Source organism: Poecilia reticulata, linkage group LG16, assembly GCF_000633615.1.
Source record: "Poecilia reticulata strain Guanapo linkage group LG16, Guppy_female_1.0+MT, whole genome shotgun sequence".
In the NCBI taxonomy this organism is placed as follows: Eukaryota; Metazoa; Chordata; class Actinopteri; order Cyprinodontiformes; family Poeciliidae; genus Poecilia; species Poecilia reticulata.
In genome coordinates, this window is record NC_024346.1 from 3,044,492 (window position 1) to 3,060,195 (window position 15,704).

General features: G+C 35.0%; 1 protein-coding gene across 1 annotated transcript in view; it reads left to right on the forward strand.

The window, feature by feature from the left end:
• The first annotated feature begins 1,875 nt into the window (after positions 1-1,875).
• LOC103477720 (protein NLRC3-like) overlaps positions 1,876-15,704 on the forward strand; it is a 15,114-nt gene continuing 1,285 nt past the window's right edge. Inside the window, exons 1-15 of the mRNA XM_017309318.1 lie at positions 1,876-1,885; positions 2,990-3,089; positions 3,232-3,336; positions 3,771-3,836; positions 3,912-4,016; positions 4,263-4,367; positions 4,704-4,808; positions 5,189-5,287; positions 5,441-5,504; positions 6,451-6,682; positions 7,222-7,312; positions 7,866-7,926; positions 9,057-9,276; positions 9,860-11,585; positions 11,729-11,902. Coding sequence (XP_017164807.1) covers positions 3,001-3,089; positions 3,232-3,336; positions 3,771-3,836; positions 3,912-4,016; positions 4,263-4,367; positions 4,704-4,808; positions 5,189-5,287; positions 5,441-5,504; positions 6,451-6,682; positions 7,222-7,312; positions 7,866-7,926; positions 9,057-9,276; positions 9,860-11,585; positions 11,729-11,902 — 3,242 coding nt within the window. The 5' untranslated portion in view covers positions 1,876-1,885; positions 2,990-3,000. The remainder of the gene's footprint in view (positions 1,886-2,989; positions 3,090-3,231; positions 3,337-3,770; positions 3,837-3,911; positions 4,017-4,262; positions 4,368-4,703; positions 4,809-5,188; positions 5,288-5,440; positions 5,505-6,450; positions 6,683-7,221; positions 7,313-7,865; positions 7,927-9,056; positions 9,277-9,859; positions 11,586-11,728; positions 11,903-15,704) is intronic.

Genomic DNA, 15,704 nt, shown 5'->3' on the forward strand with positions numbered 1-15,704 from the left:
CTTTCAGGCATGAGTTAAATCAAGGATGAAAAGCTTAAATTAAAAATCAGAAAACTCACAAACTCAGGTTTTGTGTAGAAAAAAAACCCTAATAAAACGTGGAGTTTGACAGATACAATATTTAATCTAAGGCTGTTTTCAGTTTTTACAGTGTGCAGTAAACAAAATTAAAACGCATAAAGGCTCCATAAACAGTTCATGTAGGATGACTTTTAAATATGCTCATGTATTAGAGCGCCACCTTGTGGTGATTTATTATTTTATAAATAATGGCAAGAAACACATTTAACATTTTTTTAAGTTTCTTACCAACGTTTTGACAGATTCTTCCTTTCATCCCAAAAATCAAATTTTTACAATAAAACTCGGATAAAATAAAATAAAAAATAGGCCATTTGTCACTGCAGCTTCATCTCTGATAATTATGCAGCCATGTGAGGAAGACCAAGCTGTAATAAAGATACAAGGTTCCTTCTATAATTGGATGTGAAATACATTATATTTGAAAGTTAGAAAATGTTTGTGGAGCTGTAGACAATGTGTTGGTATACTATAAATATCATCTTAAATGTTTGTCTATCCTTCTGTGAATGCCTTCAGTTCCAGTTGAACAGGATTCCTGTGGTGCTAAAAGCAGCTTCCAGAACTTTCCAGTGACAGAAAGAAAACAAGCAGCACCAGTGAGTTTATTCTCATGAAATTCCTTCGTATCTATGAGACCTTTGTTGTCTCATGTGGAAAAAAAGTTGAGACTTTCCAGTCAAAACATCTATAATTCCTGGAAAAATGTACGTCCATTGCTGAATCAAATAAAAAATATTATTGCACAGAATTTCTGAAAATTGGGTTGTTCTGATTTACATCCTGTAAATGTAGGATATAATTCTAAGACGAGAACTTAAACACGTAAATTATATTTAGATATTTAGCCTGCAGTAAAAAAAAAAAAAAAACTATTTAATCTGATGAAAGTTGCTGTTTTATTTGATCAATTTGTGAAAGCATAACTCCCTTTCACTATTCAAACAGCAAGTGAACAGCTCCAGCAGGCTTCTCTGAAATGTTGATCCTATGGTTTTCTGCATGTGTTAGGGGAATTTGAATTTGGAAAATGCACATTTATGCTACATTTATCTTGGTGTGTTGAAGAGGTCTGATGAAGAGTATGATCAGGGTTGTGTTTGTAATATCTTGTGTTTTAGAATGAATATTTATTTTCACATAACAGATGTTCCAGAAATCCCATTCAACCATTCAAGATAAGGAGACTGTTTCCACGTTATCTCATAAGATTTTATTTTTAGATATTTTATATGTTCTGCTACATTTTTATGTTTACATGTCTGAACATATATAGAAACTATCTGGACAATAATCCATCCATTGAACTCTCTTTTAAAGTACATCTGAGGAAAATGTTTTTAGAGGTGATATATTTGAGTGATTATTGAAAATGTGCTCCTCAAAATCTTCTAGTAGTGTTTACTTAATTGGATTTATATCAAAAGTAGATTTAGACTCTAAGCAGGCGATGTAATAAATTTACAAAATTATCATTTTTGGAAAATCTTTACTTCATTTGTTTGTCATATGTATTTTGGGATTTTTAAAATATTTGATAAATCCTTATTAATTCATATTTATTGTAAATTTCAGTTTTATTCTTTTACCAAACTTTTATTTGAGTTTTTCTACTCTCGGCTGTGTCCCACTTCTGTTCATTGCTGGAGAGACTGAAATCTCAGGTAAACCTCCAACGTCAGATTGGAGTCCAAACCTGAAGAACCTGTTTGCCATCTTGTTGTACAGGGAAGAGAATGAGGAAACAAAGTATTTTTCATTTACCTCTCAGTGTGGATGCATGTCTGTCTTGGACACATATACGGTAAAGTAACATTGGCTTTATTCTGTTTTTATAATTTATATATCTGTGTCTCTCATTACATAAATGACTACTAATTATACATTTTCAGAAAATAGCTCTTATATGGAAACATTGTCAGTTTGACAGAAACCAGCAAAAATACTGTCAGATATATTTAAATGTGTTATTTGTCTTTTGTTTTCTATCTCATGTGGTCAAACAGAAAATGTATTGAGTTATAACTGTTTGAGAACATATTTTGTTCTATCGTGAGGTAGAAATATAAGAAATGAAGACCTGTTGCATGGAGGCTGATGTGTTGAGGATGCTCACAGGCAATTTTTCATCTGAAATAATAAATGCAAAGAGAAAGAGAAATAAAGTGGCATAAGAAGCGCTATTTTTCTAAGTGATGTAGGAAGAGAAAAAACTAAAATCCAGACAGTTTTTTAGACTCAGATAATTACCTGGGTCAAATAATTATGACAGACATTAATTTATTTCATTAATGTCAGTGTCTCATTTTTGTTTATATTGAAACCCAAGTACAGAACTGACTGTACTTGTTTTGTCATGTCATATCAAGGGCAACGTACAGGGGGAAATGCATGAAATCAGGTCCAGACAAAATGGCAGGATGACAGAAGAATCCAGGATCAAATGTCAAAAATTCAGGAGCTTAAATACTGGGGAGTGTGATTACTGACCAGACTGGGGAACCAAAAAGAAAAGGTCCAACAAGTAAATAAAAAAAGAAACAGAATAGTAGGATAAACCAGGAAACTAAACAGAAAGTGATGAACATGTTACACAACGTCTTATGAGCTAAATGTGGCAAGACCTGTTAGACAAATGACAACAAAACCCAAATACCCAAGTTGACAATCAGTGCATATAAAAAATACATTTAAAAGGTGGCTGGGGAATCAAATATCAAGACAGAAGGATGAGGAGCCTTATTGATGTAATGTATTTAGCAGAATTGTTCCATTTTCTCCAGATTTACATGCCTTCACCTTTTGAGTTGTAAACCCCAGACATAGTTGTGTTGGGTCCAGGTCTGTGAGACGTTGAGATAACATTAAGGAAGAACTGTAACTAATGCAGCGTTTTGTCTTTCTAAAGGAAACTTTGCAATGAGTCAGTCTGAGGAAACCAAAGAGGCGTCTGTGTCCATAAATGAAGGTCGGTCCTATGAAAACGGCACACAGGTCAGACCTCAGAGGTAAGAGGATTTAAGACTCTAATGTGTTAAACATTATGTGAAACAATATTTCCGTATAGTCAAACCTGCTAATTTGCAACACATTTCATTGGACGTAATCTTTTCTTTGACTTGAAATCTGAAAATGCTTGATTTGTTTCAGGAACGAGGAGAAAAACTCCACATCTGATTCACAGAGTCTTTCCCTAAAAAATCAGAAATCCATGGATAATCCTCCGACTTTCCAAAAGGAAGATGGAGCTTCAATGTAAATCAATCATTATTTTTTATTTTGTAATATAGCCTTTCCATTTTTATAAACATAATTTTACATTTTCCATGTTTCAGTAAACTTTAAAAATCTTGTCCTGCTTTTCACATTTTGTGAAAGTTTTGTTTGTCTTTTTGGGTTTATCTTGGCTTTATGGCTCTTTGATCTTTTCTATATTTGCCTCTTAATTAGTTTTAACATCAACATTATCGCCATGATGAGTTAGCAATAAAAATGACTTCTAGTTATTCCATTTATCATGCATATTACCAACCTCAGAATTCATTATTCTGAGTGATCTTTTATATCCCTGTTTCTTTTTCAGCTATCTGATCTACGTAACCTTCAGATTTTGTAATTGATCTTCTTTTTTCATGATTTCATAATATCTTTTTTACTTATTGCTTGAATTTTATCTTTAATTATTTTAGGACAGAGCAGACGAAGCTCCCCATAAAACAGAACAAATCCTTGAATTACCCAATTGGTTTCAAACAGTAAGAAATCTATAAAGTTGATTTTATTCTCTTTTAAGAAAACATCCTCAACTGAAGTCCTTTATTTTCCTACAGTTTGATGCGGAGAACAATAAGCTCTCCTACACCAAGTGTTGTGTCCCTGAAGAGCAACGACTCAATGAATTACCCTATTAATTTTAAACGTTCTTCATTTTCAGGGTGAGTGAAATCTGCTTTTATCAGATTTATCAAATGGTCTAAGGTCATTGCAGAAACACACTACAGCATATTCGATAGTCGATCCTTTGTATTCTTGTTTCTTTATATGTTTCTGTTTTTCTTTACATTTTTTTGTAGTGATTTTAGATTATTTTGGAACCAACCAAAGGAAATTGAACAAGTCTTTTGTAATCAAACATCTTTGTCCTAGTCATTCATTTTGCCAATGCTGCATTTTTTGAACAGCTTAAGAAATAAAACGGGAAACTCTTCCACACCGAGCGTTGTGTCCCTAAAGAGTGAGAACTCTATGAATTACCCTACTAACTTTAAAAGTTCTTCATTATCAGGGTGAGTGAAATCTGCTTTGAATTTTATCAGATATATCAAATGGTCTAAGGTCATTGCAGAAACACACTACATCATATTTAGTTGGTTTTCTTCATCATGACTGAGTGATCCTTTTTATGTTTCTGTTATTCTTTACATTTTTTTGTAGTGATTTTAGATTATTTTGGAACAAACCAAAGAAAACTGAACATGTTTTCTGAAATCTTATTTGCTATGAATAATTATCAACTTGGTTCAAAACACTAAATTTCTGCTAATTCAGTTTATTTTACAAATTTTGCAATTGCACATCTTTGTACTAGTCATTCATTTTGCCAATAATGCTTTTTTTAACAGTTTCGGAAATAAAACGGGAAACTCTTCCACACCGAGCGTTGTGTCCCTAAAGAGTGAGAACTCTATGAATTACCCTACTAACTTTAAAAGTTCTTCATTATCAGGGTGAGTGAAATCTACTTTTAATCTTTTAATTTTATTAGATATATCAAATGGTCTACGGTCATTGCAGAAACACACTGCAGCATATTTAGTTGTGTTTTTCTTCATCATGACTGAGTGATCCTTTTTATGTTTCTGTTTTTTTTCTTTACATTTTTGTTGCTTGAATTTTAGTGATTTTAGATTATTTTGCAACCAACCAAAGGAAATCGAACAAGTCTTCTGAAATCTGATTTACAATGAATAATAATCAATTCTTGGATTATCAACTTGGTTCCAAACACTACATTTCTGCTAATTCAGTTTGTTTTACAAATTTATTCAAACATCTTTGTCCTAGTCATTCATTTTGCCAATGCTGTTTTTTTTTTTTACTGTTTCAGATATAAAACAGGAAACTCTTCCACACCGAGTGTTGTGTCCCTAAGGAGTGAGAACTCTATGAATTACCCTACTAACTTTAAAAGTTCTTCACTTTCAGGGTGATTTAACTCTGCATTGTGTTCAAGCAAATTTTTGGTCATTTCAAGTGCTTTGGCATGATATTATATAAATGTACATGAAATATATTTATTTACTTAGTTGTGTTTCATGTTAAAGCAAATTACACACTTATGAATAATGGCTCTCCACAGATCTGATGACGAAATACTAGAGGAGACCAGCAATTTTCATGGAGACCTTCATAAAGTTTTTGAGGTAACTGTTTCAAAATTAAACGGACTGTGAAGCATAAACTATGTCTAATTGGTTTTTAACAGTTAGTGTTGTACTAGTCTTTTTCATCAACATATGTCCACTAAAAATTATGTAACAGTTGAACATAAACATTTGTTTATTCATTAAAACCTGTGAGTGAGCCTCAAGGACAGTTTGTGTGGATTTTTTCCCCCACAAAATAGAGGACAGAATGCAGCTGAGAGAGGAGACCAGACAGGCAGGCTGAGGGAAAGAGAGTAATAGTGCTGGAGGAGAAAAGGACAGGAAAACAATATCTGGGGAGCGGGCAAAACATAAATCTACAGGAATAAAAAAATATTGAACAGAGAATGAAGTTACATTGTTAACTCTATACATACATAAATAAACCACTATGTAAAGACTGAGCAAGACCAAAAACAAATAACTAATAAGAATGAACAAAAATAACAAGTGATCAAAATGTAAACTCAGGAGAAAACCAAAAACTAAAACAACCCAGGAGCCAGACAAAATCATCCTACCTGGAGCAAAAATACTCTTTCATGTGTGCTTTGGCATAGTTTTATATGAAAACAAAGCTGGAAACTTTATTTTATGTATTTAACCATTAACCTCAGAATCAAGAGATTACTCAAAACCAATTTGCCATAAATTAACAGAGAAAAGCTGTCTGTGAAGAAACAATATGAAAACTATCATTATTTTACATGTAAAAAATTTGTTGTTGATGCAACAGTTAATTTGTATCAACAACTAATTGTTGATACATGGACTGTTTTCCATGTAAACAGTCTTTCACATGGAAAGACTGTTTATACTTTGTGTGTTCATTTTTTTAAACAAGTTTTATTCCAAACCTTGCATCATAAATAGATAAGAGAGTAGTACCTAAACATATTGTATAAGTGATTAAACGATCTAAAAATAAAATGTATGCTTACAGAGACTTGAGAGGGAAACTGTCACTCTTGTAAGGAACGAACTGAAGAAGCTGCATCAGCTGTTTACTCCCAATTACCAGAAACCCCTTTGGACACATGATGTGATCGGAGACGTGTTTCACTGTGAGGAAAGAGAGAAGATCCTTACCGGAGAAGAAGAGGAGGTCATGAACTTCCTGAGGGAGTTTCTGAGGATGATGAAGCATGAAGACTTTGCTGATGCTCTGTCGTCCAGTAGGAGAACATTTTCATTTGTTTGTACAACAGTGTTTTTTTATGCACACATCAATAGGACATTTTTAAATTACTTTGTCCAGTTTATATAATGAGTAATTAGAATTACAACAAATTTGGCAGCCCTTAATGTTTTACATGTAGCCTCTCAGCCTATAGGTCTCCCATCACGCAGAGCTACCAAGGACTTTTATTATGCAATAATAATAATAAAATAAAAAAAAACACTTCAGCAGGCTTTGCCTACAGCCTGCTGAAAAGTAAAACAATACGTTATACAACAGTGATTTTGAACACATCACTGTTGTATTTCTTAGCAGCCTATAGAACAGCTAAAGGTACATCATATGCAGAAAACCAAAAGAGCAAGTGTGAAACTGACATATCAGTTTGGCCTGGACAAGTTAAAATCTTTAAAGGTGATACTTCCACAGGATGAATAGGCAGATGAACAACAATATACTAAATGCTACGTCGACTGGTCCAGCATCTTATGAATGTACTAATTTGATCCTGCATGTTGACTTTCTTGTGTAAAGGTCACTCTGTCAGAAGCCCATCTCAGGACAAAGATGAGTCACATGTGACCAAACTCTCTGAACTTGATGACCAGCAGCTCAAATCTGAGAGGTAAAAATGCTGAATGACATCTGGTAACCTAAGATGCTTGTAATGGTAATCTGCTTATAACAATATCAACATTTTAGACACTTCATGAGGTTTCGTGCATGTGTGCATCAGTTTGTACTTCTACCACAAATCTCTTTATTACTTCAGGATCTGAAACAGAAAACATCACAATCTGCAACAAAGTTATTCATTTTGAATTTTACATCAAATTTCCTTGTTGAATGTTATGTAATCAGTATTTTTTAATCTTTGATTTTAAATGTGTATTTGAGATATTCAAAGCTCTTTTGGATGTTGTTTTATAACTTGGCCCTGCTTTAAACATATCAGATTTCTCCCTTTGTTCACTTCACGTTTATGCCCTTCTTGGCAAATAGAAGGTCTTGCATTGAAGTTTTCAGTATAACCATAATGACCATAGTTCTGGGGATGTGAAACTTTTGTAGGTTGCTATTTGATGCAGTCTCAATTATGTGCTTTTAAGTGGAAACTTAACTAGATTAAGTTGTTGCTTATGTGGAAATGTCTTTGATTTGTTTCAATCTCTTTTCAGTAACAAATTAAGACCTCAAGTCAGAATCCCCCCACAGGCAGACATGGACACAACATTTAAGGTCAGTAACTATAAGTGAAAACAAAATGAGGATGCTAGATAAATCAAATTTAGGTATTTATCAAACAATTTAAACTATTTGCCTTTTTTCAGGTTTCTTCTGTTTTTGTTTTTCTGTCCCAGATAAATATTTTGTGTCATTAAACAATTTTTACATCAAAGATAACTTGTGTAAATGCAAAATACAGAGGCAAATGATTTAAACTGATGATTTAAGTAACAACTGCTATTAAGTGTTTGTAATAACTTGCAGTCAATTTTTTATGTTGCTTTATATACATAGTATTTGGACATGACTTGCTATATTTGCTCAGGTCTTTGTTCTTAAAATGTGTTTGATTAACTTAAACATTTAAGTGTGACTGCAGTGTTTTCAGCATAGCTGTTGGTGAGACCAAGTTCAACCACAAATGGAGACCCTGGAGTTTAGTTGCAGCTTGTTTAATTGTCTTCATATACATGTGTTGAAAACTGAAATGACAAAAAATGCGCTCTATCTCAACATGTAGCGACATATATAACCAAACTAAGTGGTTCAAGTTTGATAAAATAACTTTACAGGAAAATCAACAATAATATCCAACTAAACAGTATAATCTGCCATATGATGTAACTTACGGCGTTCCTGCATGACAATTTAGAGTGGATGGCATCTGATAACATTTCCATGCTGCCTCTTGCATGTGAACCTCTTTTCGAAGCAAAAACGGAATACCGGAAGTAGAATTGACCGATAATGTATTTTTTTATACAAACTTATATAAAGCATGAATTGTTTGTCTAAACAATTTGCAATCATTTTTAATTACACCGAAATACATTTAGAATTATTTATTTAACCTTATGAGCTTACTTATTTATAGAAATGTCTTAAGGACAACACAGTGACTAAAAAGCAGAAACATCATATGTGATTTTTTTCTCAGCACTGTTTTGCATTGCTGGTTTGTGACAAGAAATTACAGTTAGCATTATGCCTATTAATATTGAACAGAGCTGAATCAGCTCAATCGAGGTCAATTTATTTCAGATTGTTTTAACATTATTACTTTCATAATATTTGTCAGAGACGAGATGAATTTTTAATTTTCTCCCTGAAAAAAATCCAATTGCATTTCTGTTTTATTACAGAATCTTGAGGGGAACATTGTTGTGTTTGTTGAGAATGAGCTGAGAAGTTTTCATAAGCTCCTAAACAGAGAACCTGTTCATAACCAAGATGAGGATGAAGACGTGATAAACTGGGAGGAGGAAGAGCAGAAGAAAATGTCCAAAGAAGCTTTTCTGGACATTACCTTGAAGTATTTGAGAAGAATGAAGCAAGAAGAGTTGGCCTTTGCTCTACTAAACAGTAAGATAAAATGTAACATTTTCTGTAAATTTTTCATGGATGTTTAGATCTAGTTGCTTTATTTGAGAGAAAGTATTGAGGGGTATAAAAGAAATCCAAAAATAGAACGCATTAATAATATTTTTCCTACAATAATTTATTTAAAGTACACAGAATGTACATCAAATTTGTGAACAGCTTAATGAAAACCTTCAATAAATTAATTGAATTTCCATGTAGTAATCAAAGACCCCCTGTAGTTTGTAATTAAGTATTAACTTCAATATAGATAAACACCACAATAAAATTTTTTTGAATGACAGTGATTATTTAAACTACTGGATGTTTTGTTGAGAGTTTGAGGTCTGCATGTGCCCTAAATTAATTTCAGACTGAAATATTTCTTTAGGCTGTGTAACTTTGTGCTTTGTTGTCATAGGAAGGAATTAATCATCTTTCATTTCAAAATGTTGATTAAATCTGTAGAAATGTCAATAACGACTCAATTTATCGGTCTTCATTAGTGAGAAAGCTCTTATACTTTAAAAGAGATGAAAAGTAAAATTTGTCTAATGCTTTGTTTTCTCATTTTACACATTTGCAGAAAGTGTTATGTCTAAATGCCAATCTAAACTCAAATCCAACCTGAAGATGAGACTGGAATATGTGTTTGAAGGAAATGCCAAAGAAGGTCATCCAACCCTTCTCAATAAGATCTACACTGAGCTCTACATAACTGAAGGACATGAAGAGGCCATCAGTGATCATGAAGTGAAACATTTTGAAAAAGCTCTCAGAAAGACAGTTAAACCACTAACAATCAGACGCGAAGAGCTCTTCAAACCCATTACTGGAAGAGATAAACCAATCAGAACAGTGATGACAGAGGGAGTAGCTGGCATTGGAAAAACAGTCTTGACACAGAAGTTTGCTCTGGACTGGGCTGAAGGAAAAAATAACCAGGACATCCAGTTCACATTTCCATTTTSCTTTAGAGGRCTGAACWTGGTGAAGGAGAAAAKGTTCAGTTTGGTTGAACTTATTCATCTCTTCTTCCCTGAAATCAAAGAAGCAGGAATCTACAGTTTTGATCACTTCAGAGTTTTGTTCATCTTTGATGGTCTGGATGAGTGTCGATTTGTTCTGGATCTGAAAACCAAAGAGGTCCTGACYGATGTTAGACAGTCYGCATCATTAGAGGTACTGCTGGCAAACCTTATCAAGGGGAGGCTGCTTCCTTCAGCTCRMRTCTGGATCACAACTCGACCTGCAGCGGCCCATCTGATCCCTCYTCAGTTTGTTGACCTGGTAACGGAAATCCAAGGATTCAATGACCCTCAGAAGGAGGAGTACTTCAGAAAGAGATTCACAGAGGAAGAGGAAAGCAGAAGGATAATTTCTCACATCAAATCATCAAGAAGTCTCTACATCATGTGTCATATTCCTGTTTTCTGCTGGGTCATTGCTACTGTTCTAGAAGACGCCATTAAAGCCAGAGAAGAAGCAGACCTACCCAAATCCCTGACAGAGATGTATATCCTCTACCTGGTGGTTTTGTCCAAGGTGAAAAATGTCAAGTATGATGAAAAGGCTGAAAAAAATGCCTTCTGGACTCCAGAGACCAGGGAAATTATTACATCCTTGGGAAAACTGGCCTTTGAGCAGTTAATGAAAGGCAACCTGGTTTTCTATGAATCTGACCTGACTGAGTGCGGCATTGATGTCAGAGCAGCCTCAGTGTATTCAGGGGTGTTCACAGAGATCTTTCAGGAGGAGAAAGGGTTTTTCCATCAGAACATGTTCTGCTTTGTCCACTTGAGCATTCAGGAGTTTTTGGCTGCTCTTCATGTCCATCTGACATTCATCAACACTGGAGTCAATCTGCTGGCCGAAGAGGAATCAGTCTCACCTGGGTCAAAGATGTCTGAAGAACAATTTGAGCAGTTCTACAAGACAGCTGTAAAGAAAGCTATTGATGCTCCTGGTGGCAAACTGGATCTGTGTCTGAGGTTCCTTCTTGGTCTTAATCTGGAAACCAATCAGAGGCTCCTCCAAGGCTTTGTGACAAAAAGAAAAACATCAAGCAGTTCCTTGAAAGACATAGTTGAATACATCGAGAAGCAGATTGAAGATATTCGGTGTCCCTTTGATAAAGCCAATTTATTTCACTGTCTAAATGAACTGAAGGAACTTTCTTTAATGACAGAGATTGAACAAGTCTTGAAATCAGGAAAACTGGAGACAGAAAATCTGTCAAAAGCTCAGTGGGCAGCACTGTTCCACACTCTGCTGTCTTCAGAGGACTATGAGAAAAACTTTGATCTGAGAAAGTATTATATTTCAAAAGAAGAGAGTTTTACAGTATTCTTAGGAAGCTCAACTAAAGTTGTGTAAGTCAAAAAACAACCACACATTGCTTGTACTGAAATAAATTAGATGAAAATTTTGTTATTAACTTCTTGTTTGTATTTAGACTCAGTTGCTGTTTCCTGAATGAGACAGCCTATACCTTTGTGGGAAATATTCTCGGCTATTCGTGCTGTTTATTGAAAGATTTGGACCTGAGTAACAACGACATGAAAGATTCAGGACTGAAGCTGCTGTGTGACGGCATTTCCAAAACAGTCTGTAAACTTGAAACTTTAAGGTAAGTTCTTATCTGTTATCTAAATAAATACCTTTTAAATGTTTTTTAACAGTGTATTTTTTGGTCCCTGTTCATCTCTGTCCACCTTCACACTGTTACCACATTCACTCAACAGTGGAGCTTTTCAACAGACAACTTTGGATTCAGTAGCTGTTTTTCATCATTGACTTTTTCATGCACATTTTATAGTATCGCATTAGAAATTGTAAACAGAAATGACAACATTTGAAATAACATTCAATTTCACAACAAATGCTTTTAATAATACTTGAGATAGTTTTTGGCTTTCTCACTAAATAGTCAATTCACTAAAGAGTATATGATACACATTTGCTGAATAAATTCTGATGTAACAAACTTTTCTACACACTGATGGGTCTGTATGTTACTAGAAGCACAAATCTCAGGTCTGAGGTGATCAGTGAGAGTCTCACCATCTCAGGATGGACATGGTGGAACCAGGGTTCGTATTAACATAATATTGTCTGTCTTTGATCAGTTTTTCTTAAAGGTAATCCATCATTTTGAGAGATTAGGATTCATGCACCTGACCACTTGGTGCATGCGTTCAGACATTTTTAATTTTACCCACAAGATTTCCAAGTTCAAACTTCCAGGACAGAGGGGACGACTCTCTCCATTTTTCTGAGTTGTGCGATGCATGCTGTTGCAACTGCTACATATTTTTTCCAGCATGCTAAACATCAACATCTGACAATGTTTGTGGTTTTCGTTTTCTTTCTTTTTTTTTTTTAGACGTTTTAAAAGTTCGCTCAACATTTGCATTGCTAGTGATTTGTCCAAGGGCTCTCAAACACATTGAGGAAAGGGAACCAGCAACCCTCTGAGGGTCAGACTGTCCTGTTCACACATTGTTTATGAACTTTATGTTTTGGTTAATATTATGTTTAAATTAAAGCCACCTAATATCCCTTTTTTATATGTATGCTGTAAAATATATAATAATATAATAATAATACATTTTATTTGTAGGTGCCTTTCTGGACACCCAAGGTCACCTTGACATAAAAGCAAGCAAATTATAAAATACATACCGGTAATAAAAAACATAAAAACACAAACAAGATTTATAAGATAGTACAAAGATAATTAAAGGTTGTATGCTAGTGCAAACAAATGGGTTTTGAGTTTGGACTTAAAATATTGCAAAGACTCTATGTTATGGAGATCAGGTGGGAGTGAATTCCAGAGCCGCTCTGCTCCCCATAGTGACAAGACGAGCAGGGGGAACGGTGAAATGGACAGAAGAAAAGGATCTGAGGGAACGGGTGGGTGTGGCAATGTGAAGGAGGTCCGAAAGATATGAAGGTGTGAGGTTGTGAACTACTTTAAAAGTTAGAAGAAGTATTTTATAGTTGATGCGATATGTGATTGGAAGCCAATGGAGCTGTTGTAAAATAGGTGTGATATGATGAATTAAAGGGGTCTGTGTAATGATACGAGCAGCTGAATTTTGAACCACTTGTAATTTATGCAGAGTTTTCTGTGGCAGACCAAAAAGTAGAGAATTACAATAGTCTAAACGAGATGTGACCAAACTGTGGACCAGAACAGCAGTGGAGTGTAGAGTGAGAGAAGGACGGAGACGACGAATATTTCGGAGATGAAAATAAGCTGACCGAGTGATATTATTGACATGGGAGGCGAAAGAGAGACTGCTATCGAGGATGACACCCAGACTCTTAACCTGAAGGGAGGGGAAAATGGAGGAGTTATCAACTGAAATGGATAAATTATTAAGTTTACTTAGTATTGAATTAGTACCAATTAAGAGAAGTTCAGTTTTACTGGAATTTAATTTGAGGAAGTTAAGAGTAAACCATTGTTTTATTTCAAGAAGACAGTCAGTGAGGGAGGAAAATGGAAGCATGGAACTGGGTTTGGTTGAAATATAGTGTTGGGTGTCATCCGCGTAGCAGTGAAAGTGGATGTTATGTTTGCAAAAAATATTACCAAGGGGCAAGAGGTAAATGATAAACAAGGGTCCCAGGACAGAGCCCTTTGGAACACCTGAGGAGACTGGAACTGGATGAGAGGAAAATGATTTTAACTGAACAAACTGAGAGCGGCCTGAGAGATATGAACGAAACCAGTTGTGAGGTGTATTTACAATGCCAAGAGAGGATAATGTGTCAATAAAAATGTTATGTGAAATTGTATCAAAAGCCGCAGTCAGATCAAGGAGGAGGAGTATCGATAATAAACCAGAGTCAGCAGCAAGAAGGAGATCATTTGTAATTTTAAGAAGCGCTGTTTCTGTACTGTGGAGTGGACGGAAGCCAGATTGGAATTGTTCATATAGATTATTGCTGGAAAGATGAGAATGGAGTTGAGCAGCAACTGTCTTTTCTAGAATTTTTTAAATAAATGGAAGATTTGAGGTAGGATGAAAATTATTAAGTTCATTGGGATCTAAACCAGATTTCTTAAGTATTGGGGTTATTGCTGCAGTTTTGAGAGCCAAGGGAACAACAGCAGTAGTAAGGGAAGAATATATAATTTTAGTGATGAGAGGGGGAGAGAGGCTTTAACAAGAACAGTGGAAAGAGGATCTAAATGGCAGGTTGAAGATTTAGATTTTTGAATTAATTTGGTGACATCATCAACAGAGAGAAGGCTGAAGACCGAGAATGAATTAGTAGGAACAACTGAAAATGGGACAGGTGATGTTAAGGCGAGACTGGGTATAAGATCCTGATGGATCATTTCTATCTTAGAAGTAAAAATTATACCAAAGTGTTGCAAAAATCAGAGGTATACAGGTGGGGAGGAAGGGAATCTAGTGGTTTGGTAATGTTTGCAAGTACAGAAAATAAAGTTTTGGAGTTATCCTTGTTAGAATTGATTAAAGTGGAGTAATATGTTGATTTGGCTGAAGAAATTGCATCTTTGTATAAAAGAATGTGACTGGAATACATGTCTTTGTGAACAGTGAGACCAGTTTTTCGGTACAGTCTTTCAAGGCGACGTCCTTTTGTTTTTAACTGTTGAAGAGTGGAATTAAACCAATGTGCAATATGAGTAAAAGAAACAGATCTGGTTTTAAGTGGCGCAAGATTGTTCAGGATGTTGTGAAGACTTTTGTTGTAGTGAGCCAATAGTTCATCTGTGGAAGAAAAATGATCAGCAGTAGGTAGTCTTAATACAATGTGATAAATTATCCAGGTCAATGTCCTTAATTTTACGGAAGGTTATGTCACGTTAGATTTAGAAAGTGAAATATGAACTCCAAATGATAAAAAGAAATGGTCTGAGAATGGCAGGGAATCCGCTTTACAGTCAGTGGGTATAACTCCTGAGCAGCAGATTAAATCCAATATATGTCCTTTAGTATGCGTGGGAAAAGTTGTGTATTGCTGAAGTCCAAAGCTTAGTGACTTTGGACTTCATATCCAAGCACGATATGAAGTCTTTGGAAAGTAGAGACTCTTGATTATCAATATAAATGTTAAAATCCCCAATAACTATTACATTTGGTGAGCTCGTAGAAAGATGCGTGAGGAAGCCAGCAAGCTCAGAAATAAAATCCTTATTATATTTCGGGGGGGGGGGGATACAAGGCGGCAATAGGGTATATGCCACGAGAGGTGGTGACGTATTTCCGTTTGAATTTATGCCACATAGATTGGTTCCGGGTCCTGCTTGCTCCTATTGTTTTTACCCAAAGCTGCAAGATCTGTACCATGAAAAAGACGCAAAACTTAAAATATATGCGAGCTACTGGTACAACAACCGAGTTTTGTGGTGTGCCGTTGTGTCCAGTAATTAGCCGGTACCATCC